Source organism: Poecilia latipinna, unplaced genomic scaffold (assembly GCF_001443285.1).
Source record: "Poecilia latipinna isolate Pla-1442-1.1 unplaced genomic scaffold, P_latipinna-1.0 Scaffold228, whole genome shotgun sequence".
NCBI lineage: Eukaryota > Metazoa > Chordata > Actinopteri > Cyprinodontiformes > Poeciliidae > Poecilia > Poecilia latipinna.
Genome location: NW_015112844.1, coordinates 46,610 through 71,481, shown reverse-complemented (window position 1 = coordinate 71,481; position 24,872 = coordinate 46,610). Strand labels below are relative to the sequence as shown.

Here is a 24,872-nt window from a genome sequence, read left to right as displayed (position 1 = left end):
AGAGCAAAACGAAGGGCAACAAGAAATGATAAATGAGAGAGGTGTAGAGGAAAAGGAGCAAATGGAAAGCAGCACATAGAAAGGGGTTGAAAAAGACGTATAAAAGACGAAAGAAAGGGAGCAAAACTTCTGCTGGGGATATTCAGCCTCTACTCTCATGGAGGTATTAAAAATGGGCTTAAAGGGTAGATGCCTTCTGAGACCAATAAGAGCAGAGATGTGAAATGCGCACACAGACTTACAGAATTACACAAAATGACCTCAATAAAAGTCTGAACAACCCCACGGAGAAGAAATCCCAAATTTAGCACAAGGAAGTGACACAAAAAAGAGCTTTAAGCAAAGAGTTTTAAAGACGGATGCAAACACAACATGACAGAGGAGTCCACCGACGTCACATGACTTGGGCTCAAACCCAACTGAAGTTACACATTTATTGACTCTAAACCCAACTTTAAAAAATGTCCCCACTAATGACTCATGACTGTACTTTAATTTGAGACTTTTGATTTAAAAATACTTTCACCCAACAGAAAGTATGATATTGTTTTCTCATGTGCGTCTTAAATCATCTGTCTTTTTGCCAATGTGACTGAAATTGAAAATGTCTGGATTATATTGAAATGATTAATTTGTATATTTCACCCCTTTGTTTTGGGATGATGGTGGAAGACGGATGGACAGAAGGACAGTTAGAGGACTTGGACTTGGACTTGAACCTGTTCCCACCCTCTGCCCTGCATGTCTGTAGAGGAGGACACAGGAGACTCAAACATGGGGGAATGAGGCAAAGCAACAATCCAGATATGTGTTTGATGGAATCACAGTAGAACATGATGTAAAGCTGAAAAAGTAGAATTTGCATAATATCCCCAACGTTGAAATCCATAGTTGCTTTCTTTTGAAAATCCTCTTTACTTTGCAGGCTGACTTCACAGACTTCACAGGATTCTATCAGTTTCACTGTCAGGTGATATGCAGAAGTAATTTCAAGTTTTGCTCCAACTTGGATTTGAGATTCAACGAAACCAGGAAACCAGGAGCTGATGCATTATTTCCGCCGACATTTTCATCCCTATTGAAGGCTTACCAATCCATCTGCTGCGATATGTAACTTCACCTATGTTGAGGTGATGCTACTAATGGATGCTGGTAGGAGTGAAACTCTCCCAGGTTAACTGTTTATTGTAATATCTCCCTATCTGTACGTTCCTGATGGCAGTAGCTTATACTGGTCATCTTCTGTTTTCTCCATAAGTGCATCTCAATGTTCACACCAGTGTCAATTTACACCTACTGTATGTGCTGTACCTGTCACCAGTATATGTGTTTGGACACATCTGTGTGTGAAGATGAGGAGAACTCAGTCCATCAGGGAGAAAGGAGGCAGCCTTTCTTCCTCTTCCGTTCCCCAGGCCTCATTAGAACCCACTCAGTCAATCAAGCATGAATCCTGAACACAATAACATGCAAAGTGCTTTGTCTGTGTGTAATTGGCCTTGCCAGGGCTGTTTTTCTTAGACGGTTAGCTTCCTTGTCTTTCTCAGACCGCAGCCAGCAGCACCGTCCAAGAACTACAGCTGGCTGATGGGTGGAGGGATGGAAAATTGAGTTAAAAAAAAATGCTGATTTTAAAGGAGCATAATTACAGAGGTGAGCATGTGTTCCTGGGTTCCTGCTTACTCATTCAGTTAACAGGTTTTTACACACATCAGTGTTATGAGCGGTCATGCAGTCTTGTCCTGTTTGTCGCCATCACACATGTTCTCCATTATAAGACTCCACCAAACACCCTATTTCCACAAACGAAAGGGACCGCTCCCTGAAAGGCGTGACGGCAGAGCCATAACACTCCGGAGCAGAAATACTGTGGCCCCGTCTGCGTCCCCAGAGGAGACACTGTTTGTTTTCAGTGATAGGTGACACGGCTGACTGACACTTTCCTCCAACCAGACAGCCAATCTACTGAAATTGTGCTGTGACATTGTTGATTAAGTGGACATTCAGTGTTCATCGTGTGCGTTGTTATGGTGTGATGGGTTCACTGGTGCAAGAAAATGCAATCTGAGCTTGTGTGTGTGTGTGTGTGTGTGTGTGTGTGTGTGTGTGTTTGTGTGTGTATGTGCGTTGCAAGAATATTTCTCTGTATTACATGTTCCTTCCAAGGACGCGCGACAGCAGATATCAAAGGACTACATTTGACTTTGAACCAGAGCTTGTATGATTCGAGCCGGGCCAATAGCAGCGCCCCAAACGTTGAGATAATCATCAGAAGTAAAGTGCTGCCATCTAGTGGCAGAAATCAGTCACTTCAGTTGAGTGAACTAGAATTTGTAGGATTTATCTAAAAGTTCAACTTTAATTAATCTATTTAGTAAGATTAGAAAATGTTGTTAGATCTACGACAAACTACCACTAATAGGAGTAGTAATGGTGATGCAAAACATATATAATGATTCAACTTATGAGATAAACAAATACAAAATATATTATTAAAGAACTATGGATTTTTATTATAGCAAAATAATAGGAAACATTATTATTATTATTATTTTATTAAGTTTATTTTTGATTTTTAAATTTTTATCTACTCAGTGAGACCCACACATTCATGGTACATTTATTGCTTCTACTCTTTTTCTTGCTTTTATTCATTTATCTTTCATTTCCTGCTGTTGTTTATTGAAGCCAGGTGACTCATTCATTTCACCAATAAAATTACAGAACACGAATAAAGAAAATAACCTGCACTAAAGTTTAATTACTGGGGCAGCATTCAGTTGACGCAGCAGGAGCAGGGATGTGTTTTTGTTCTCTTTCTTAATAAGGATTTAATTCGCGCTTCCTGCCCCGCTGCCCGTGTCTCCGCCTCCTTCTCTTGCTCCTACAGCCTTCCCTCAGATCAATAGCTTTGTTTGTTGCAGCAACATCTCCCAGTGTTTTCACTTGTCCCTCTCCGCAGGAAGTGAATTGGATGTCCTGTCCTGTGCTGTGGTTATGCTGTGAATCAAAAAAGCCAAATTAAATTTCCTAATTGGTTTCCTTGGGAAGGGTAAAACAGATTTAAATTGATTACCGGTAATGGCCTTTTTGTGGAACCACATTGGCTTCTGCTGTTTGAGGAGGATTTAGCAAAACCAATTAATTTGCCTCACCTCTTATGCGCCCTACTTCTGTCTCCCTTTGTTTCTGTCTGGGAGCTTTTTCATCGTTTACTTTTCCCGCTCTCTAATGCCCTACTTCATACTCACAGAAATAAAAGGAATAATGAAGATAATGTCACCGGATAACAATCATTCAAGCCTAATTGGCTGAATACTGTCACACTGGGGTGCTGATAAAATGGGAAGAATTTTTTTTTACTCTTTTTATGCTGTTATGAGGCTTGCCTGACAAAAGATAATTTAAATCTTTCATTCAATTACTTTGCCTGTGGATGTTTGCTTCCAGACTGCGTCTCTTTCCTCAGCTGCTGCTTCAGCTGAGGGCGGAAAAAGAAAGACGTTAAGGTCACATTTTGTCAGACAAGCTGATTAATTCCCTAATATGTTCCCCGTCTTTCCGTATCCACAGCCTCTATGTTTTGCACCTCCAATCAAATATTATCACCACCAGACCTAATGTGACATTTAGCATGGGCAATTTGCAGGCACCTAGTATGACTTCATTAATTAGACTGAGGAAACTACTGTAAACGATTTAAACAGGTTTTAACAGCATCTGAAGAAAAACAGTTTATGAAAGTCCAGGTCTAATTAAGCTTATCAGAACCTCAGGTGTAACCTGGACCTGAAGAAACCATCCCACTAATATCGAACTAGAAAATTGCATTTTACCTAATCGACCCACAAGGATAACCATCTGCAGTAATGTTAAGTGGTTCGTGTCATATCTGACAGAAAAAAACTGCTTACATGGGAAAGTCAGGATCTCAGCATCACAAACTGAGACAGAGTTTCACAGGGCTCTGGTTTACTTTTTAATTTTTGCATCTGTTGAGTCAGCTTCTTCCAAATAATCGCGTATCCTTCTGACCCAGACTGAGAGACAATTTCGAGACTCAGGAAACCTTTGTTGAGTTATTTGATTTGGATGTGACACCACAAGTTTCCAATATTTAACATTCTCACAATAATGCACACAATAAATTTTAGGTTTTCATTATCTGCACATCACATTAATCAAATTTTCCAGAAATATTTCACTGTGTAATATTTCATTATGTTTTGAGTATTTCTGAAATGAGTGACAAAATATTTTTATATAAGTTGTTTTATTACACTTTTAATTTGACTTTGTCTTGATTTAATATAATTTTATTTTGCTCATTTTTTGTGCTTGTATATTACTTACTTCAGTCCAAATAAATGATCATTACATTAAGTCATTCACAAGCTGGTTAAGTGTCAAGCCCAAGAGCACAACAGACACAGACAGATCAGGGTTTGAACCAGCAACCCACCAGTTACAGGACGAACTCGCACCTCCATCACCTCATCATATGCGCCTTCACCATTTTCTCCTATTTTAAACCAATTTAGTTTCTGTTAACATTCTTGTCCACGTTTAGCCTTGTTTTGCTCATATTTTTCCTTGATTTTATATGCTGAAGTCTTTAAGCTTTGTTACATGAGAGAAAATTAGAGTTAAACCCAGTAAAGCTGAACAGTCTACAACAAATTAACAAAAGAAAAATCCGGCACCATAACCTTATTTATAGCTGACGTTAATCTGCAGCAGAGTTAAGCAACCGTCCACTCCCCAAGGTTCAAAAGAGATGTTCAAATACTGATCTAAGTATCACTATTTAGTTGGATTACATGTAAAATCCCTGAGCATAGAAAGAGGCCAGAGTCCATTAAGGGATTTCTTTGCAGACGGTTGGTGTAAGCGTGTTGCCAGTTTGTCCTAACTAGCAGCAGTAGATGATATCTCAGGACAGCTAACAAGGATGTTCCAGATCCCAGCAGGTTTGTGGAAACTGTGAGTCAGAGACTATTAGCAGGAAAAAATGAACTACAGAGCACAACAAGTGGAGAAAGGGGGTAAAGCTACTCTTAAAATGACCCAAGCAACACGACGATTTAAACTGTAAACACAGATATCTAGGTATGAATCTGATTCAATCAAACAAAATGCAGTCAATACTAACTACACCTGAATATGAGTCAAATTATAAAGTTAAACTTGTTGGAGTGATATCAGAGTTTTATGATTTAGTGAGTTTGCAACCAGCCATATCAATACTTCACAAAATATTGTTTGATTTATTACTTTATACATTCATCATTCTTTAAATGTTGCTTTCAAAAATGTTGGTTTTTATTTCATTGGCTGGATACAAACCAGAGCGTCTGCAGGGTTTTAAATGAAGGAAATATCAAAGTGAGATCTTTTTCAAAGGTAAAGAAAGCTAACCGTTTTGATTGATCAGGCTAACCATTTTCTCTCCGGGTTGTCTCACCCTTCTCTCAAAGACATCATTATGTTGATGATATTATTTGACAGATATTCTAACATGATTGGTTTTAGCCTAGAATTTAAAGAGAAAACAGGTTTGCTTGGTTGTTTTGAACATGTAAAATCTGAAATCACAGCTGATCATACATTTCTGAGTTCATCACGCAGAACTCAGATTCATCATGAGGAATAATCCCTAATCCTAAATCAACGACTTTAAGCAGGAACTACCTGAGTCAGCTAAACATCTTTTGGAGAAACATTTTATGGTCAGATAAGACAAACATTGAGCTGTTCCAATAACCTCCCCACCTGAGGACACTGTAAAAACGGTTTAGCATGGCCCTGTTAGCATCGTTATAAAGGTATTTGCTGCTAATGCTTTTCACAAAGTGAATGGAATAATCACAAATGAGAACTACCACTAAGCTAGATGGCTGAGATTTGGACAAAGTTGGGTGGATCCCAAACGAATATCAAAAACTGGATTTGGAAAGTGGATAAAACAGACGAGTTAATGTGAGATTCAGAGCAGATACTATGTAGATCCTACAGCTGGAATGTTTTTGTTTTTCCTGTTACAGTAAAACTATAAAAATATCTCCTGCAGAAGCTCAACAGGGGGAAAAGTGCAAACATTGGTAGGATTTATGGGATTTGGCAGCTCTGAAAATATTTATTTAAACAAACATTCTTAAAAGTGTCTAAAGTGAATTTTACTGATTTAGGGAGACTTTCTCTTTTTAACTCCTCAAATATGTGTATATATACATACATATTACAGAAACATCACTGACTTTAGATAAGCACATTTCTCTCTGTGCTGTCAGTTTAAATATATCCAGTGTTTGATGTTTGCTTAAGGCAGATAGACTTGCAATCTTCACCGCTTAATTCTTCACTACTCAGCTTAGCATGTAGTTTTGAGTATTTGTGTTTTTCAGAGGAAGAAAACAGTGCAGTGTTGGCTATAAATCACTTAACGTTGACAAAGCAAAGCTCATACCAGCAACGTTTATATTCATGACAGATTTTATTTCTTTACATTTATTTACAAGGCTCATAAACAACTTTTATTACGAGTGCACTGAGGCAAAGAGCCATTGCAGAGAACAGAGAAACATGTTTAGTTTACAGCACATGACTCAGTTGCTCTTAAAAAGGAATTACAGCAAATTACATGTCACTTTTTCCCTCTGTTGAGAAGTGCTGGACCTGAAAAATCCGATAAACAGAAAGAGGAAATAAATAGGCAGTAAACTGCAGGGTGAAGATAAACACAGCTTTGGGCTCACATGTGCTGCTTGGATTCTGGCTTTTGGTTTATTTATTTAGCATTTGCATTTTAAAAAGTAAAAAAAAAAAAAAAAGCGTACCTGTTCAGACCAGTGGATAGCTGGCTGCAGAGGCGATTCCACACTGGTTGTTTTTGTTCCTGGACATCTTGATGTATCCACTGACTCCCCAGCTAAGACCCCAGCTGCAGAAACACACAAATTATGTTTCTTTATTTGTTCAAAGAAAAATAGTTTGCTTTGAAGGACAATGTAAATTTGAGCTACGTGATTACCTGTTTTTAACCAGCCAATAGTCAAGGCCATTGTCAGTGCCGTAACCAACAGCGAGGACTCCATGATCCAGCTCAGTGCTGCTGCAGTCAGGCTCATCATACACACCTACAACACAGATCCACAGGTCACACACAAGGTCAAATTCTAAAGCCCCATTGTCATTTCTTTACAGGGTTTAATCTATATTAACCTGATTCATAGAGCTGGAATGATGAATGACCGGCATCAATGCCAACAGAAATTGGTCCGATGGTGGCCACAGCCTCCTTCAGGGCATCTTCATCACCTTGATTCACGTCAACGTAGCCGGTGCACGTGGCTCCAACGGTGCTGGGGTTGTAGCGGCACTGTCCATCCTGAAGGAGGGAAAACACGCCACCATTCACAAAGTAACTCTCTAGATTCCTGTTTTAGTAATTAAATGTTTTTCTTATCCCATATATATAAATATAATATTTTAACAAAGTCTCAAAATGTGAAAAACCGACAGCAACAATGATTCTGATCAAGTTTTTAAAAATGTGCTCCAAAAAAGCTTAATTTAAAGATTGACATATAGTATGCATCCTTATACTTTCTCCTACTTTTTAAAAATTATATTATTAATTTAAATCCTGATGCATAGCTGTGAATTTTATGAACTTTTAAAAACTTAAAAGTTATCAAAAATTAAATTTATTTATTTCAATCCACCTCCTTGAAATTGGCAGACTTGCAGAAAAACAACAAAAAAAAATCCCATAGTGAAAAATCTTATTAAGGATTTGGAAAAAAAAAATAAAAAATCACAAAATAGAAGCTTTTTTCCCAAAAAGTACAAACAAATATTATTCCATTTGCATAAATACAGCAAATGTCATGCAAAAAATATTTTGGAAAAAAAAAAAGTCCAGACATAAAGCTCCTGTTCGCTTTCAGGATTAATGCAAGTACATGTCACATCCAGAAGATGGCAGCATTGTTCACTCATTCAAACGTTTAGCACTCAGTAAGTTGATTTGAATCTTGAGAATTCTTTGATTCTATTTTGTTGGAAGTTTAAGTAACATTTTTTCTCACCTCCGCCTCATAGGGGTAGGACTCCTCTGTGTCGATCCCACCGTTAGCCTGGAGGTACTTGAAGGCGTTGTCCATCAAGCCGCCGCTGCATCCCATGTTGCCATAGTCACCAGAGCAGTCAACCAACTGCTGCTCACTCAGAGACACCAGCTTCCCGGTCTTCCTGAAGGTCTGGCCTTCCAGGGAACCGGTCTACAACAGAGAAACGGGGTTTTTTAAGAAGAGAACAGTTTCCTAAAGTTTCCTGAATTCAAAAGAAACACTAAGTTATTCTGGAGCGTACCGTGCTGAAGGCCCAGCAGGAGCCGCAGTCCTTCTGATCCTTGACATCTGTAACGTATCCCTTGTCCCTCCAGTCAACAGACGTGGGCAGATCGTTGGCGTTGAACAAGCTGAGGAAAGAAGAGCCACGGCGAGGCAGGGAGGCGTTGAATGAACGCAGGCAGCCCAGGGAAATCATACGCCTGTACTCTTCATTTTCCTGGAGAAGAAGAACCGAGTTCAAAGAGTCATCACAGAGAAATATCTGTTTTTTTTCTTAACCTGTCCCTTTCTGACAGCCTTCTCAGCCAATGTGATGGATCTGGTTGCCTTCTAGGTGAAACATAGCTAAAATAAGAATGAATAATAAGAAATAAAGCTAAGAACATGTCTATATTTACATAATAAAGTTATATTATTGGAAAGAGAAGCCCAGCAGCCTCCCTCAGAGCTCCACAGATGAGATAAAGAGATGAAATATATTAATAAATCTTAGCATGCAGTCAAATAAAGTGGTGACAATAAAGGTGAAATGGAAGATGATGTTTCTGCATATACCATGTCAGCAAAGTAGGTCATTCCAAGGCGGTATGACTTGATGCCCTCATCTGCCATGATGTTGTGAACCAGAACCAGTTTGCGATTGTTGAGCCAGATTTGCTTCCGCTGTGCCTCCTCTGATGGGGATCTGTAAGTCCTTCCTGGAATAAAGAAACAAAAAAACCATGAGAAAACAAAGAGAAGAAATCTACACACAAAAACAGACTTAAATGAACATTTAGGCATCTTGTTAGAGGACGCAGGATCTCACCAAACTTCAGTTTCCAGGCGTGAAATTCGAGGTCTTCCAGTGAGATGCTTGCACAGCTGGCCACAGCCAGAGCAGCAGCAACAAAGAGCAGGATCTTCATCTTGGCTGAACACACACAGATAAAAAAAAAACTAAAACTTGTTTGAGTTACAGGAAACCACACAGGTTCACTTCAGCTTTTCTTCTTTTGCTTTTTTCAGACGCTTCCTTGACGGGATGTTTGATGTTACCAGCTCTCAGCAGAACTTCAGTTCCATAACCTACTTTTCATGAATGTCTCTTTTACCTCTTCCTCTCGCTCCTTTCCCCTTTGGTTAGTGTTAATATATAACAGAATGTGTATGAGGTTTAGGTCTTATCTGCTCTTACCTGTGTCTATCTTTGTTTCTGGGCTGAAGACAGATGTATTTCCTCCCGTGGGTGACAGAGGTGTGCTGGAAAGAGCTTCTTATATGGATGACAACTGTTACGATTACAGCATTCCAGTCAGGTGGCTGTCAGGAGCCCATAAACAAAAAAGTAACAAGTGAAGCACTAAAACAAGTAAAAGGTGGAGTTACAAGTTCTGACAAGCTTGCACGATGTCAAATAGATTCAACATCAGCAAAATAAGCAACATCAGTTACTCATTTGGGGTTTCAACGAAGTGACTTCACTCAGCAGTTTGTTGGTTTGAGATTTTACAGTCACATGTGATGGTAAAATATTTTTCTTTTCAATACCACAGCTGGGATTTTCTGCTGCCTTCAGCCTGGTTCCAGTCAGAGAAGTGGGGATTCTTCTGAGTTCCAGATGAAATCTAACATTAAAAAATAAATAAAACAGGCTTTGCATGCGCTAACACCCACATGTTTTTTATGAAACCTAATAGACAAAACAATGGCGCATTGGAAAATACTGAACGTGCAGAAGCGGTGTGTTTCTGTTTCCTAAAGCAGGCTGACTTCAGCGGACACCCACTCAATTATAGTTAGCTGAATTATGAGGGTTTACATGAAATGTTGCTCCATCTTTACCTCTTTAAAACGATCTGGGCTGAAATTACTCCACCCACTACACAAAAATAAATTCTGTCTTGGTTGATAAAAACACAAACAAAAACAAAAAAAAAATCACACTTGTGCAACTTTGATAACTTTTTATAACCCTCTGGAGGAAGTCTTCTCCAGAGGGAAACACAGAGCACACACTGTGGGAAATCCTTTTTCTAAATTAGCTTTGATTAAGATTTAAGTTTTTATTTTTTTTTTCAAGACCAAAATGTCTTTCTTTGTTTGACTTGGTCCTAAACAAGTTGTAATGTTACAATGTATAAATAAACAAAACTGTGAAGAGTTCTTGAATGTCTTTTAGAGTCTCTCTACAAGTTTTGCACATTTAAAGCCTGAGATTTTTATCCATTTCTCTTTACAAAAAACTTGAGCTAAGACATGTTTGGACAGCATCTGCGGACGTCTGTTTTCAAGTTAGATTTTGGCCTGGACTTTGACTGGTCCATTCTAAAACATTCCTTTGCTCTGAACACTAAAAGGTTTCTTCTTCATTGGCACTTGCAGGTTTGGTCGTAGTTTTACAAAAAAGTCAAAATTCCCAAGAATTTGGAGTAAAAAAGATGGAACTTCACAACAACTCAAATGTCTAAATCTAACATGGCCGCCTGAAATATTTTTACTCATGAGAGCAATTCTGAAAATGTAGGATTTAAAGAAGTTAGAGTGTCAATGCACTCCACACTTTTTAAGATTTTAATTTGTAAACATGTTTTAAGAATTCCTTAATTCTCCTTCATGTTGGTCTGTCGTATAAAATCCCAAGACGTTTGTGGTTGTAGCATCACAAAATATAGAAAAGTTAAAAGTTAAAGTGGTGTGATGTATGTGACTTTTACAAATGACTGCATATCTTCCCAACTCATGCTGCTCTGCCTCCTAAATGTCACAAGGCTCTCAGTCTCATGACAGAGCTTAGACCATAAAGATAGAGTAAAAAGCAGAGAACTGATAACCAAGCTAAAACGTTACGTAAGTCATATTTATTTGCTTTTGTGGACTCAGTCTGTCAGTCTCTTGCAATAGTAAACAAACATAGCTTACTTTAAGAAATTAAGTCATTTAGTTTACAGATGTTTGATATTTGAATGCAAAACATTTAAAAAAAAAGCCACAAGAATTTTCTGTTTAATTAAAAACAGAAATAGAGATAAATAAGTGCTTCTGCTATGACATACATGCCTCAACTATGGACCAAAGCTACAAAAGAGCAAAAAATGAGACTGCAACATTGTCTGATTATTTCAAAGTGCTCACATCTTTATTCTCCTCAAAAGGTCCCAAAACCTCCAGTCCACACTGTGAGATTTGACTGTGTGTTAACAAAGAGACGTTGACTCAGAATGAGACACCTGGCTGTTTTTAGAGGGCTGCTGCCTCTACCTCTGATCTCCTGTTTCTACGTTATGATTATTTCTGCAGCTATCAAGATGATATTTGATCATGATGTATAATTTTATCTTTGTTGAAGCTCAGTCTAATTTTACTTCTTGCTTTGCAGTCAGGATGCAAATAGCTCATATGATTCCTGAAAACTATCTGGTGTGTTTTTCAGTTTTATGCAGACAAACTGAAACTGAAAGAGCAATAAAAAAAGACAACTATGTTGATTGTTATCTAAATATCTAATTTTAGAAGAATTTAGTGTAATGTATTACTGTTTGAGTCTCCTAGAGGGGTAATGCCTTACTTTCAAAATGTAAACCATATAATCCTGATTAAATCCAGAAGAAGAATCACATTTGAAGTAACGGAACGTAAGTGCGTAACAGATGTTCTTCAGCTATCTCAGTTGTTGATGATCATAGAAAACGATCATCAGCTTTTTACTAACTCTAAATTGATTCCATTTGAGGAGGAAGTGTGCTTGTGTTTGATTTGCTTTATTGCAGATCTCATCAGATTTGTCACTGAATGTCAGCTTCCTGCCAATGACAACACCTCGATACTTAAACCACTAAAAGATTCTGCACTGTAATTCAGTTTTAAGCATAAAATACTTTAAACCTACCATAAAATCCTCCAGCTGACCAGGTGGGTCATTCTCTCTTTGCCCAGTCAGCTGATAACTTCATCTGCAATGATTTCTGTAATTGTTAGTGTACATGACATACAATAATGGAAAGAGAATAAAACCCTGAGGATACGACTCATATATGCTGTCATCAATCCTTAGATTGTGTTTTACAGCTCATTGCAATGGACTTCATTCTGATACACTGTTTAAAACACAAACCTCCGTGTATTTTATTGGGATTTCATGGGATCATTTTCATAAACGTGATATCAAAGCAAAAAGATTTTATGTTTTTAAAAGAAATCCTGACTTTAAGCGTCTGAGAAAAATGTTTTTTTTTTTTTTTCAGTAGCCCTAATCCTCTTACGTACAAATAAAATCTAAAAAGTGTGGTTGTCAGAGTTGACACCTATTAAACACAGCAAATAACACAGGAAAGACGAGAAAGTTAGATTCTGAATACTCGTGAGGAGAACAGACAGAGATGTGCTTTCAGTTACAAATCTCCTGCTGCTCTGAAGCACATTTGCCTGCCCCTCTTTTTATTGTCTTTAGGATCCCTAATCACAGAGAGCGCTGTACCTCTAAAGGGAGGGGGGAACACTTCACACAGTTACAGCGCCAATGGTTATCACTAACTAACAACACAATCTGTCTTGATCTAGATTCTCCAGTTCCTGACACAGGGTCAAACAGAGCAAGTTGTACATCTTCACACATGCAGCTACCTGAGAGGTCAAAAGCAGGGCGTTCTGTGAGGAGCTGCTGTCACTGCTCTGATTCAGAGAGGCCCTCTGAGAAAGGAAATCAGAGTGATTAGCAATACAAAGCATTTCTTAAACAAGTAAGAGCACATAAACTAAAAACAGCATAAAAAATAGTTGATAATAATACAATTTACCTAACAGTGGTGTACATTTATTTGCTACAGCTGCTGATTTTTTTGAGGTTCATCTCTATCAGGATTTTCTCCTGTGTAGGAAAAGCATCCCCCACAGGATGATGGTGGCACCACCGTGCTTCCCATTGAGATAATGGGTTTATGATGATATGCAGTGTTAGTTTTATACCGCACATACCAAAAAATAAATTCTGGTCTCATCTGACCAAAGGACCACATGGCTTGTAGCAGGCTGGAGGTTCCTGTGGTTCTTCACAGCCACCTGAAACCCGACCTCTCAGATTACTTTGGTACATTTGCAAAAATCCTCTGATGTTCAGATGATGGATTAACCAGAGCTCTGTGAGATACTGTTTCAGAACCTAACTCTGCTTTAAATAACATTCTCTCTGTTCTGCCTGCTGTGTTCCTTAGTCTTCATGATGATATTTGTTCACTAATATCCTCTAAGAGGTCTCCACAGAACAGCTGCATTTATAATACGGTTACATTAAACACAGGTTACTGATTAGGTAAACTTCTGGAGGTAATTCTCAGATAACTGTTGGCCATATGGTTCCCAGTTTATGAAAATTTTGTTTTCAACCAACTGCAATCTGCTGAGTAACTATGACCTATAGAATGAGAAACATCACAAGTGTGTTTATGTGTGAAAGCACGGCTGGAGTCACGAGCAGCTCTGCACGACGCTGAGGGTTGTGACTGGTCTGGAGTTCTACCAATCATTTACTACACCTGCAAAAGCAAGTCAGGAGTCAACGCAGTTGCAGATAGATTAAAAAAAAATTACATTTATTCTGTACAGTTTCGTGGATCAAAGGTTTATATAAACGTGGAAGTGGTTGGAGAATGTGTTTTAGGGCGTCTCCACACAAGCTTAGGGGAAATACTGAGTTTGTTCTCCGAAAGCAAAACTGAAACTGGCAGCCAAAGAAGAATTTACGTTCCCGTAATTTCCCCTTCCTTTTATGTTGTCCAGCACATGGTTGACACATCATATATGTTCCTCAATTAATAACTGGCAACAATTCTTTTTTTTTACCACTATTAAAGTTTCTTAAACAAATTCCCCGTTCTTATTTTAAAGCTATGTAAAGTGAGTTGTTTTTAAAAGTGAACATGCCTGTCATATCATGTGACTTCCTCCACTGAATGATCATATGACCCGCTCTGTTGCAGGTGTTACATCTCAGAAATTGTCTGACTGTAAACTGTGACCAAAACTAACTGGCAAGTTATTCTCAGGAAATGCTGGGAACTGTTGCCAAGAAAAGTGTAAATGTCACTGGTTTGATTTTATGACTCATTAATTTATTTTCTCACTTCCCAGACTGCAGGCAGTCAGCAGGATATTAGGACATAAAATAGCCATTTATTCTAATCTCTTATCTATCACTGGAAACCTATTTGAATTGGTTTATGACAAAATATTGTTAAGTCAAACATTAACACCACTATATAAACGACAGCATTTCACAGTGAAACAGGGAACACAGTAAAAGACATTATCATAATTTGATCTAACGCTTGCTGTGTTAAGAAACCACCAGGAGATGGCAGCATTTCTCAAGGCATCACTTAAACAGTATACGCAAACTCTCATCTACTGTATATCGATCTCTAAATTGATCAATTGGCAGGTTAGATCACTTATAACATTTACTGTAAGTAAAATAATCTGTCAATGGAACTAGTACTTTTTAATCTGCCAAGGAATTTATGACTTAAAACAAGCTCGAATATTTTGTTGAAAAGGTACTTGTAAGTTTGTTTTGTCTTATTTCAAGTATTCTAAGATATTTACATAAAAATCTAGGCAACAATTACTTGGTAAAATTTTCTGTTTTTGCATTATAATTCGATCTTGATCAAACATCTTGAACACGTCTTCCTAATAAAGTGTATATTAAATGTGTACTAATAAAACCAACACAAATTACCTTAATGCTGAGAACTCAACAGTAATTTTAACAATATTTTACATCTAATAGTTGCAACAACTTACGACTGATCAGAGTGCAACGCAAAAAGTGCTAACTGTTGCTTTATTGTGAAAACACCAGAAGATGGCAGCATTTCCAAAGCATCACACACAATATAGATCCGTTTAGAAAACACAAAATTTATATTAACATGATTTTATCTACTTCCTCTCTCAGATCTGTTAAACTGAACCAATCAGATTGAATCTCAGGAATGAGCAGCAATGAGCAAACTGGAGTGGGGAATTTGTCCAACTATTCCTTATAAGTAGTTAACTTGACTTTATGTGGGGTTCATTGATGGCTCAGAAATACGATGTAACAAAATTTGTCACACCATGCTGGACCTCTTGAAGGATCCAGAGCGGAAAGAAACGTCCCTCTAATAAAGCAACGATGTGTTTGGAATTGGAAACTAAGAGGGAAAGCTGTCTCTTGTAAACTCGTCTAATTTCATTACCCTGCATATCTCCTCAGCTTAGTCATTCACACTGTTGGCAGCTCTCACACTGCGAGTCAGAAATAATGTATCAGCCTCTAAAATGCGGCAGTAGCTTGGTTCAAGCTTTACTTTGCATACTGCGTAATCTGATTATTGGATCAATAACAGAGCAACATTTGAAGCATTGCTCGGATAGCTGGCTTCTTCTCACATTGCACATTGCTGGCATTCAACACTCGTTCCCACTTTATAGGTGACAAAGTGTGAATGTGAGCAGGAATTCAAATGGAAGGCCTTTTAAATGAGATGAATCTGGAAGCAAAACCTCGATCACATCTGGCTCTGCCACCGTCTCAGGGACAAACATCTGGGCTTTCCCTGAATTTGAGAAGCTGATCTGACATCTTCAGTTTAGCATAAGTTGATTACGCTAAATTAAATATTTTCTAACGATCTTAATCAATAGCTTGTCACCTTATTCAATTATCAAAAATACTTACAAACACAAGACATGGACAATGTTTATGTGCACACAATAAACACATTTCCAAAGAACTTATTGTAACTTGTTGATTCTACTCATAATAAAGTCATATCTCTTTATTTTAATCTATAAATTGACTAAATGTAGCTCCACTTGTCCATTCCTGAAGCAGTAAGTAAAAAGTGACACTGGGCAGAAGTTAATCAAAGACCATTTCTTCAAACGTTTGTCCTGCAGAAAGAATGTGATTTGAACAAAACTTTAGCTGGAAAAAGTATTTGTGTGTGCTCAAAGAAACAATTGGCAAAAACACTTTCGTGAAACATGAGCGAGTTTTGAAGGAAAATACTAGGAAATGAGGGACAACTAAAGCCTTTTGCATAAGCATGATGACTGTAATCATTCAGGAGATGTGGTAATTAACCATAAAAATATTTATTGACAATAAAATTTTCTTGGACACAAAAATGAGAAATAATTCACACATGGAAAAACCCCAACATATTCAAGAAGTCCAAATTCAAAACCACAATAAAAGGGGGAAAAAAACTGAAATTTCGAACTAAAATGGAACATCTTCATATTAAAAATCCTACCTTCTCTGAGAGTGTTCGTGGATAAATATGATCTGACAGCATTTGAAACGATATCCTTGAGAAACTACACCAAAACCACATTGCACTGGCTGATCTATAACTGTCCACTTTTAAAAACATCAACTGAACCACAAGAATCTCAGAACACTGGCCAAGCAATCATATTAAAAATAGACATTAACACTGATAAATAAAAACACTTTATTTTAAAAGAAATGGCTTTTTAAAATAAAAAAGGCCCTGTGATGACTGTCACAAAGCACTAACCTCCATGAATTCTGCTCTTGGATATTGCTGCACATTGCATTTGTGAAATGCAGATAAGTGGATAATGACAGTGACCGTAGCAACACAGAGCATGAGACTGAGATAACCAGGAAGGTTGGAAGAAATCCCTGCTCGCTGTGATTCATCCCGGTACCCCTCTGTCTTTTTTTCTTCCCCGAGCTGCAAAAGTCTGCTGTGATCCTGCTTCCCAATCCAAACAGGTCACCGTGGCCCGCATCCTGCCAGAGCAACTGGATTCAGAGTGGAGGAGAGATGGAGGAGAGGGAGCAACGATGGTGCACATCACGGCCAGTTCAGATGCTGGGCCTCTCTCCCTCGTTCCCTCGCTTCTTTATCTCCATGGTGCACACACGTCGACCTGGAGCAAGGCCGTGTACTGGCAGGGGAGGCTAAAGGCAGAAAGACGGGGGTGGGTGGATGGGGAAGTGGTGTGTGAATGTGTGGGGTGTGGGGTGGGGGTGAAAGGACACAATGCTTGAAAAGCAGAGCAGATCCAGGGACTAATTGGGTCTGGTAATGGCAGGTCAGTGTTACTGAGGGGCTCGTTAGAACCAGTACAGCTCCTTGCCTTTCTTGTGCTGCTGGAGGCCTGAGGAAATAAAAAAAACATGGGAACAATGAGAAGGACAACAGTGAACGGCAGAACACAGGTTGTCATGGAGCCTTCTATGGCCAAACATGCTGGTTTAGGCGGCTGAAAAGAGCTTCTGTGATGATTATGATGTGTTGTGTGTTTCTGTATGCAGGTCTGAACATGGAGGAGGGGCGGGGGGGGGGCGGAGAGGGGGCTGAACCAGGAGCAAATCAGAATTGATATTAACCTGATAGAGTATTGATTTTTAAACTATTGATGATCTTGGTCAAACCTATTTATAAGACTTGTAGGCCATAAAGTGAGAGTTTATGATGAGACATGATGTTTATGAAAACCCTCAGTTCTCAGTTCAATCTGCATTTAGTTTAACTTATTGTATTGTTTATTCATAAATTCACAGTTTATCTTGATCATTATAAGAAACATGTCACAAATGCATTTAATCTTTTGCATCTGCTTACATTTATAGCTTATATATAGCTACAACAGATGTCACCACAAAATACTTTAGAAGACGTCCAACTCATATTTAAAAAATAATCCCACCATGTAGACGGTTTAAATACCAGTGATAAGGATTTCATTTAATTCCTAGTTATAATATAACGCAGTCAGATCATGTGGCGACGGTGGGCGGGGTGGGGGGAGTTAGGCTTTGTTTCACAGGAGAAACCTCCAGAAAAACCAGAAACACATCTAAAAAATAAAACTGGTGTCTAATTGATTGATTGGTTAATTGATTGTATCATAGGTGGTGTAAAAGGTGGCATATTAAGAATAAATTCATTTTCATTGGTTCAGAACAGTGTGTCCTTTATGGTGTGCATAGTAAAAGCTTGTACATTTTAGAGTTTTAATATTGCATATAGATATCTGTTTTCAAGTTGTTTGATCAGTTTTCTTGAATTTATTTATGATTTTACTTTCGTGCTACTGGGTGGACTGGGAAAAAGTAATATTAAACTGCTCCAAATCTATTTTAAGATTTGAAAAAGCTTCATTTGAAAATGGATTAGTTTATGGACAAATAAACATTGACCATTTTTATTAGCCGTCTTCTTTTGACATAATGTATTTATTTTGATTTACCACTTATTATTAAATTGTGACACAACATTGTGGAAAGTGATCACCTTCCTATTTTAGTGGCTGTAAAACAGTTTTTCAATGCCTTACTTGCAGAGTCGCTGTTTGTTCTTTTGCTCTGACTGCATTTTGCTGTTAATGCATATTGAGAGCTCAAAAACTTCTTGAATGAACATTATTCAAAGACATTTCTTTCTGCTTCCATAGACAAATTGAAAGCGAAACACTGGTATGATTCAGGACATTTCTGAGCGGGTACCTGCATCCATGTTGAGAGCCAGCGTCTGGCCGACATCTCCAGGGGGCAGCAGGCTCGGCCAGGAGGCGGTGGGCTCCAGCTTGCCCACTTCATAGTGGCTTGGCAAGGTGGGAAGATGAGGCGGCCTCACAGTGGGCACGAGCAGACCCCCATAGTGAGGCTCCAGAGCCGACGGTGAGTACAGTTCATGTAGCGGTCGAGGGGGGCCGTAGGCTTGGGCCTGAGGGTACCCCCAGCCCTCCGGTGGGTGGGGGTGGGGATGAGTGTGGGCGTGTGGGTGAGGATGAGTATGCGGGTGTGACAGGCCTGGATGCAGCGCCGACGCGTACGGGTCCATGGAATAAGCCGGGGCGCTGGTCTCACAGTGGGGGCGACTCTGAGGCGACGTGTAGTTACTATCCCAGAAAGACGGGGGGAAGCTGCGCCGACTGGTAGAGGAAGAAGTTTCTAACAGACGAGAGAAAAACTGCGATCAACATCAGATCAAGTCTTGAGTCCTATCAATCAATCAATCAAGTTTATTTGTATTAGCAACAAGGCAGTTCAAAGTGCTTTGAATCATAAACTTGTCATACAGTCACTAATAGTGAAACCAGAAGCTAAACAGAAATAATCTGTTTTGCACCTTTCTGGAAGTTTGCTCCAGATTTGAGGTGCATAGAAGCTGAATGCTGCATTTTGCACAATCATTACCTCCAGATGAATCAGAACAAAACCGAGATTCAGCAACAAAATCACAGTAAAACTGAACAATCTTTACAATGAATTAATTTATATTCTAGGTTTTGAAACTCAAAATGTATAGTTTTATGTTATTTAAAATATCATGTAAGAACTCCACCAGTGATTGTTCTTTTTCTTAGAGCTCATGGCCATGTACACTTAAAATCAAATATTTACATGCACTGTTTAAAAAGACACAACTTTGTCCTTCAGTGGTTTACATTTAATAAAACTTATTTATTTATTTTTTGTTTTGTTTTAGTCTAACTAGGTTAGGTTAGTACACCAACATTTCCTCAGTATTTGGTGAAATTGACCCTGATTGGGGTCAAAAGTTTCCAGTATCATTTCATGATTTCTCACAGTCGTTTGCTGGACTTCATGTATATTCAGACCTGACAGACCTGCTGTAGCTGCTTCATGCTTGTCAGCTTTGGGACACTTTTCTGTCCCAAAGCCAAGTTTCTGTGGAACTTGGGATTAATCTTCAGTATTTCTACATAATTTTCTCTCATTTTGACACCATTTATTTTGTGAAGTGCACTTTCCCTTAAGCAACCAAACATCACAATGCTGGCACCCAGGTACCTCACACTTGGGATTGTGTTTTCAGGCTTCCAAGTGTTCTCAATTTTCCCTTAATTATGGCCAAACACTTACATTTTTGAATCATCATGTCTCCGGCATCTCCAGGCATCTGGAAATCGTACCAAAGGGTGATTCAGACTTGTGGAGATGTGCCTCTAATTGGTTCAAATGTCATAAATTAACCTGTTAGAAGCTTACAAAGCCATGACATCATAATCTGGGCTCCCAAATTCTCTAAACAAATAGTAATCTTAGTTTATGTAAACTTCTGGTTTAGAAAAAAAAACACAGTCTTTGAAAATGTTAACTCACTTAATATTCTGGCATTTAGCAAATCGTTTTGGTTTGACGTATTTGACGTTAAACAGGAAAAGCTTAAACAGTTTAGTGTCTTTTTTTATACAGTGTATGTTTAAACTGTTTAAGTTTTGCCTGGATATTATATTGATTTAAAATCATTCTGTTCACTATAATAATTATTTAATTTGTTTTATTGCTGACAAACATTTATATCAGTTGTTTGACTCAAATGTAGATTTGAGTTTAAAAGTTTTCTTTTTATTTATTAATTTATCTTTCCTATTTTCATTTTGCTTTTAGTTTTAGCACTCACACCAGGATTTTAGAACCAATGCTTTTTTTTTCTCACTCCCTCCTGTTTTAATTTCACATAAAGCACGTCGTGTTAACTGGCTGGTTGGTGCACTTATTTCACAGAAGCAAATGAATGGGAATGGACCAACGATGTTGCTCACATGACTGCGACACCCTGTGGGTCAGATATCTTCCTCATTGGATCATAGGGTCACACGACCCAGGTCCAACAAGACACAGAAATAAACACAACCACGCTCCCATACACTTCAGGAGAGACACAATTTAGAAAGAGAGATGTCCCTATATTCTAGAATGCTATATAAGGCAGACGCTGTAACCTGGAGGCAGCCCAGGGCTCACAGAGTGTTAAATCACTGGCTGTGGTGACACTTCTCACTTTCATGTCGGCCCGGTGCTCCTGAAAATCTAAAAACACACACAAGCAGTTCTGACCCCATGCTAGCACCCGCCGCCCCTCTCTTCTGCACCCCGCACCTTCACCTGTTGTTTTCGCAGCCCCTCCCGCTCTCTGAACGCCCTTGACAGAGATTCAATATGCTGTTATATATTTTCAGAAATATGGCTTTATATTTAGCTATTCCTCAAGAAGACCCACCGAGTTTCTCATTGTTGCTACTGCACTGAGAATAGACATAAATCTGAGTAGCAGGCAGGCAGCTGACTGTGCAACCATTGTGGAGCATGAGTTGGAATCAGAGTCAGAATGGCTGCCGCGGAGATGTTTGAAGGGGATACGCCGGCGAGGCTGTACGCTTACAGCCGGGTATAAACATAGCATCTGTTGTGAGGCAGGGAGCGCTCGCTGGTGCCGAAATGAAGACGTCCAGCCTAACGAGAAAAAAGAGCGCAGGGAGAGCAGAGTGGGGCAGCGAGTGAGGGTGCAGACCCTACATGGAGAGCTGAGGGACGCCCTGTTGGACGCAGAGAGCTTAGGAAGATTTTCAATTTCAGGTGTCCTATTCAGTGCATTGGTTCAGATAAGCATGCATACAGCCGTTTTATTTTAAGATGGATTTTAAATATCAAAATTACAAATAAAAATATTAAACATTTCTTGAGGCCCAATAAATCAAAACTGGTAAAGTTACATAAAGCAACGCACACAACTGCACAGACTCTTTTTTTTTGTCTTACTTCAAACTTTGGGCCCAGCCAGAACCACAGAAGCCACATTATTCTGCCAAAGAGCCATTGACCTGCGTGACCTTCTGCCCTGACTCCCCCAAGACCACATCTACCCTTCAGTCCTGTCACCTGACATCACCGGTCCGACTTTCTGCTGTGCTCTGCAGAACTGCCAGCTCCACCAGTGTCTTGAAATTCATGAAAGACACCCCAAAACACACATGGCATGCATTTGTGGGCCCAGTATGTGTTTTGCTCAGACTGAGTGTTTGCAAAATGGGACTAAGATGACAATACTCATTTGTGGGAACCACATGTATTTACTAATTTGAACGTGGATCAAAAATACCAGCAGGATTCTCTGTGCAGGCAACAGGTGAGTCACATTGAATAAATTCAGATGAAATTGCACAAACATTTCCAGAATCAGTATGGGTGTCACTTTTTGCCAGTTGTCCAGCATCCTCTGTCTGTGTTGGAAAATCTAATAATTACGATAGTAATAATCGTAATCATAATAATAGATTGGTTAGTCACAAATACTGTATTGTTCTCCAAACAACACTGATATTTATCCAAGTTTTACATCCTGGCCTATATTAGCTTTATGTACAATTATATATATCATGACTTTAATTGTGAAGACAATTATTTCCATTAGTGGTGCAAAATCTTGACAACATTAATAGTTCAGTCATGTGAAACCTGCAGCTACCTGTGCCCTGTTGCTCTGGCGCCCGCCGTTTGCCCTCTCCATCCATGTAGGAGCTGAGAGCCCTGGAGAAGTGCTCGTCCACCACGCTGCTGATGTCTCCATGGTAGTAAGTGAAGAGCACACAGCGAGAAGTCAGGTACTCTGCCTCGGGGCCCTCCTGCTTCTCCTTGGGGCCCTCCGCCGGCCTCGGTACCGCAGGTGTGTAAGAGGAGGAGGAAGAAGAACTGGACGAAGATGAGGAGGACGTAGATCCTCCAGTGCCGGGGCCCCCAGACATCCCTTCGGGAACGCTGGGAGGTTCCATAAAATCCCGACTGTTGGGCGCAGAGCTGCTCAGACCTGAAGGAGCCTGTCAGGGGGAGATCAGCGGGCGGGAGAGGGGGCGTGGGCGGGGGAGCAGGGCGAGGGTTAAGACAGGTGCTGCAGAAACACTTCTGGAAATTATGATGAGGCTTTTTGACGTGCTTATCATTGTGCTGCTGCGCTGGCATGTCCACGCGCGCTAAACATCTGATTTGAACAAGATATTCAATTAAAAATAAATACATTTCAATCGTAAACGTATTAAATCCCTTGCCTAAAACCAAGCCTACTAACGTTTACGCACAAACCACATCAACCAGCATAATGTATCCGATTTAAAAATATTCTACATTCATCTCAGTGACTCCAGTTAAACTTGGGGGAAGAATTTAACTCAACTTTAAATATTTGCTCGCATCCTACCTGTAAGCTATTGATAAAAGCGGGAGCAGTCGGTGCGTACGGTGCGTAATGTCCATAGGCTGGATACATAACATCCAAACAGCTCATGGTAAACGAGCGGTGTCCTCACTGTTCTGCTGGAACCGACCTTCGCAACTGACTGCGCGACAACATCCCTGTTTGTGGAAGTGGGGAGAGCTCAGCTGGGTTATGCGGCGTGAAGCAAAGCCAGATTTGACATAATCACTCCAGAAGGAGCGCACTCCCTCCGCGTCCTGCGCGCTCCTCAACAGCCGCGGTTGCAAAATGTGGAGAGGTTTATGAAGCCAGCATGAGGGTGTCCTGTCCTGTGCATCGCAGTGTCGACCCCTCCTACCCGCCATCTCCTTCCTCTCCTGCCTTATTATCCCCGGCAGCGCCGTTACATCCACAATATGGAAAATAATAATGGATGATTTAGCATAAATCATTTAGTTTATGGACATTATGGTGGAATCCACTTTTCCTCCATTGAAAAGTTGAAGTAATTCCTTCAATTCACTAAATAGGAGACATTCACATATATTCACTAATTGTATAAGATTAATAAAAAGGGATTAAAAAACAGAAATCTGAGTCTATTGAAAAGCATGTCCAGGTTTATTTATACAGCACTTTTCAGCAACAAGACATTTCAAACTTTGAATACAAAGTGCTTTACAAGATGAAAACATAGAAACTTATAATAAAAGTAATAAAAGGAAAGTAAAAAGTTGGACAGTCAAAGTATAAGATGGGTTTTTAGTTTTGATTTGACTTTACTATTTCAGGATTTTTGTGGTTTTCTGGAAGTTTGTTCCAGATTAGAAGAGCCTAAAAACTGAATGCTGCTTGTCCATGTTTGGTTCTGGTTCTGGGGATACAGACCAGAACCAGAAGTCCTGAGTGTTTGGAATAGAATTACATCCATTTTGGTACTAAGTCATTCAGGTATTTACTGATAGAAAGTATTATCTGAACTCCAGGGAGCCTCTGTAAGGACTTTAAAGCTGTGCTGATGTTCTCTGTCTTCCTGGTTTTAGTGAGAACTGGAGCAGCAGCGTTCTGGATCAGCTGCAGCTGTCTGAGTTTTAGGCAGACAGTCTGTGAAGACTTTGTTGCAGTAATCAATGCAAGTAAAGATAAATGCATGGATGAGGTTTTTTTTATTTTTATTTTTTTTACATCTTGTTTTTTCCTGGAAACATTCAGGTGATAATAAAGGTCCAGGTCCAAGTCCATCAGCCAGATTTCAGGACGGATCTGTATAGTTTCTAACTGTAAAATCTGTGTGCTGACTCTTCATCAGAACACAGCTGATCACAGCTTCTCCAAGAATAATAACTTCAATTTTGATTTTATTCAACTGAAGAAAGTTATGGCACATCCATTCTTTGAACAAATGAATGTATCTACTCAACACTTGAATGAGTTGATAGTCACCTACTGACATTGTGTGGTAGAGCTGTGCATAATTATCATACTATGTTATGTTTGTTATTATCTGACTCAATGGAAG

The 24,872-nt window shown here is 39.2% G+C and overlaps 2 protein-coding genes across 3 annotated transcripts; both read right to left on the bottom strand.

Moving 5' to 3' along the window:
- Nucleotides 1–6,475: 6,475 nt before the first annotated feature.
- ctsl.1 (cathepsin L.1) lies at nt 6,476–9,632 on the bottom strand. The gene is made up of 9 exons (XM_015032016.1): nt 9,532–9,632; nt 9,163–9,267; nt 8,910–9,052; nt 8,374–8,571; nt 8,091–8,282; nt 7,222–7,387; nt 7,031–7,136; nt 6,837–6,940; nt 6,476–6,675 (listed from the first exon to the last, which is right to left on the bottom strand). The coding sequence occupies exons 2-8, from the start codon at nt 9,260–9,262 to the stop codon at nt 6,841–6,843; spliced, it is 1,005 nt and encodes a 334-aa protein (XP_014887502.1). The 5' UTR covers nt 9,263–9,267; nt 9,532–9,632; the 3' UTR covers nt 6,476–6,675; nt 6,837–6,840.
- A 5,764-nt stretch (nt 9,633–15,396) lies between these two features.
- vgll2b (vestigial-like family member 2b) lies at nt 15,397–23,661 on the bottom strand. 2 transcript variants are annotated; one of them, XM_015032015.1, is made up of 4 exons: nt 23,484–23,661; nt 22,631–22,979; nt 18,862–19,308; nt 15,397–17,510 (listed from the first exon to the last, which is right to left on the bottom strand). In XM_015032015.1, exons 2-4 carry the CDS (start codon nt 22,932–22,934, stop codon nt 17,467–17,469), a joined length of 795 nt encoding a protein of 264 aa, XP_014887501.1. In that variant the 5' UTR covers nt 22,935–22,979; nt 23,484–23,661; the 3' UTR covers nt 15,397–17,466. The 2 variants fall into 2 exon arrangements, with proteins under 2 accessions (XP_014887501.1, XP_014887500.1); XM_015032014.1 differs by having other exon boundaries at nt 15,400–17,510; nt 23,357–23,660.
- Between the last annotated feature and the right edge of the window lie 1,211 nt (nt 23,662–24,872).

What these genes read in the sequence shown, in the direction of transcription:
- ctsl.1 (XM_015032016.1), bottom strand. Translation starts at nt 9,262, where the DNA reads ATGAAGATCCTGCTCTTTGTTGCTGCTGCTCTGGCTGTGGCCAGCTGT. An exon ending in CGCCTGGAAACTGAAGTTTG is followed by an intron (nt 9,053 to 9,162) that starts GTGAGATCCTGC and finishes TCTTTATTCCAG; the next exon opens with GAAGGACTTACAGATCCCCA. An exon ending in CCTGCTGGGCCTTCAGCACG is followed by an intron (nt 8,283 to 8,373) that starts GTACGCTCCAGA and finishes TCTCTGTTGTAG; the next exon opens with ACCGGTTCCCTGGAAGGCCA.
- vgll2b (XM_015032014.1), bottom strand. Translation starts at nt 23,443, where the DNA reads ATGAGCTGTTTGGATGTTATGTATCCAGCCTATGGACATTACGCACCG. An exon ending in CTTTTATCAATAGCTTACAG is followed by an intron (nt 22,980 to 23,356) that starts GTAGGATGCGAG and finishes TCCCCCTGACAG; the next exon opens with GCTCCTTCAGGTCTGAGCAG. An exon ending in GGCTCTCAACATGGATGCAG is followed by an intron (nt 17,511 to 18,861) that starts GTACCCGCTCAG and finishes TTATTTCCTCAG; the next exon opens with GCCTCCAGCAGCACAAGAAA.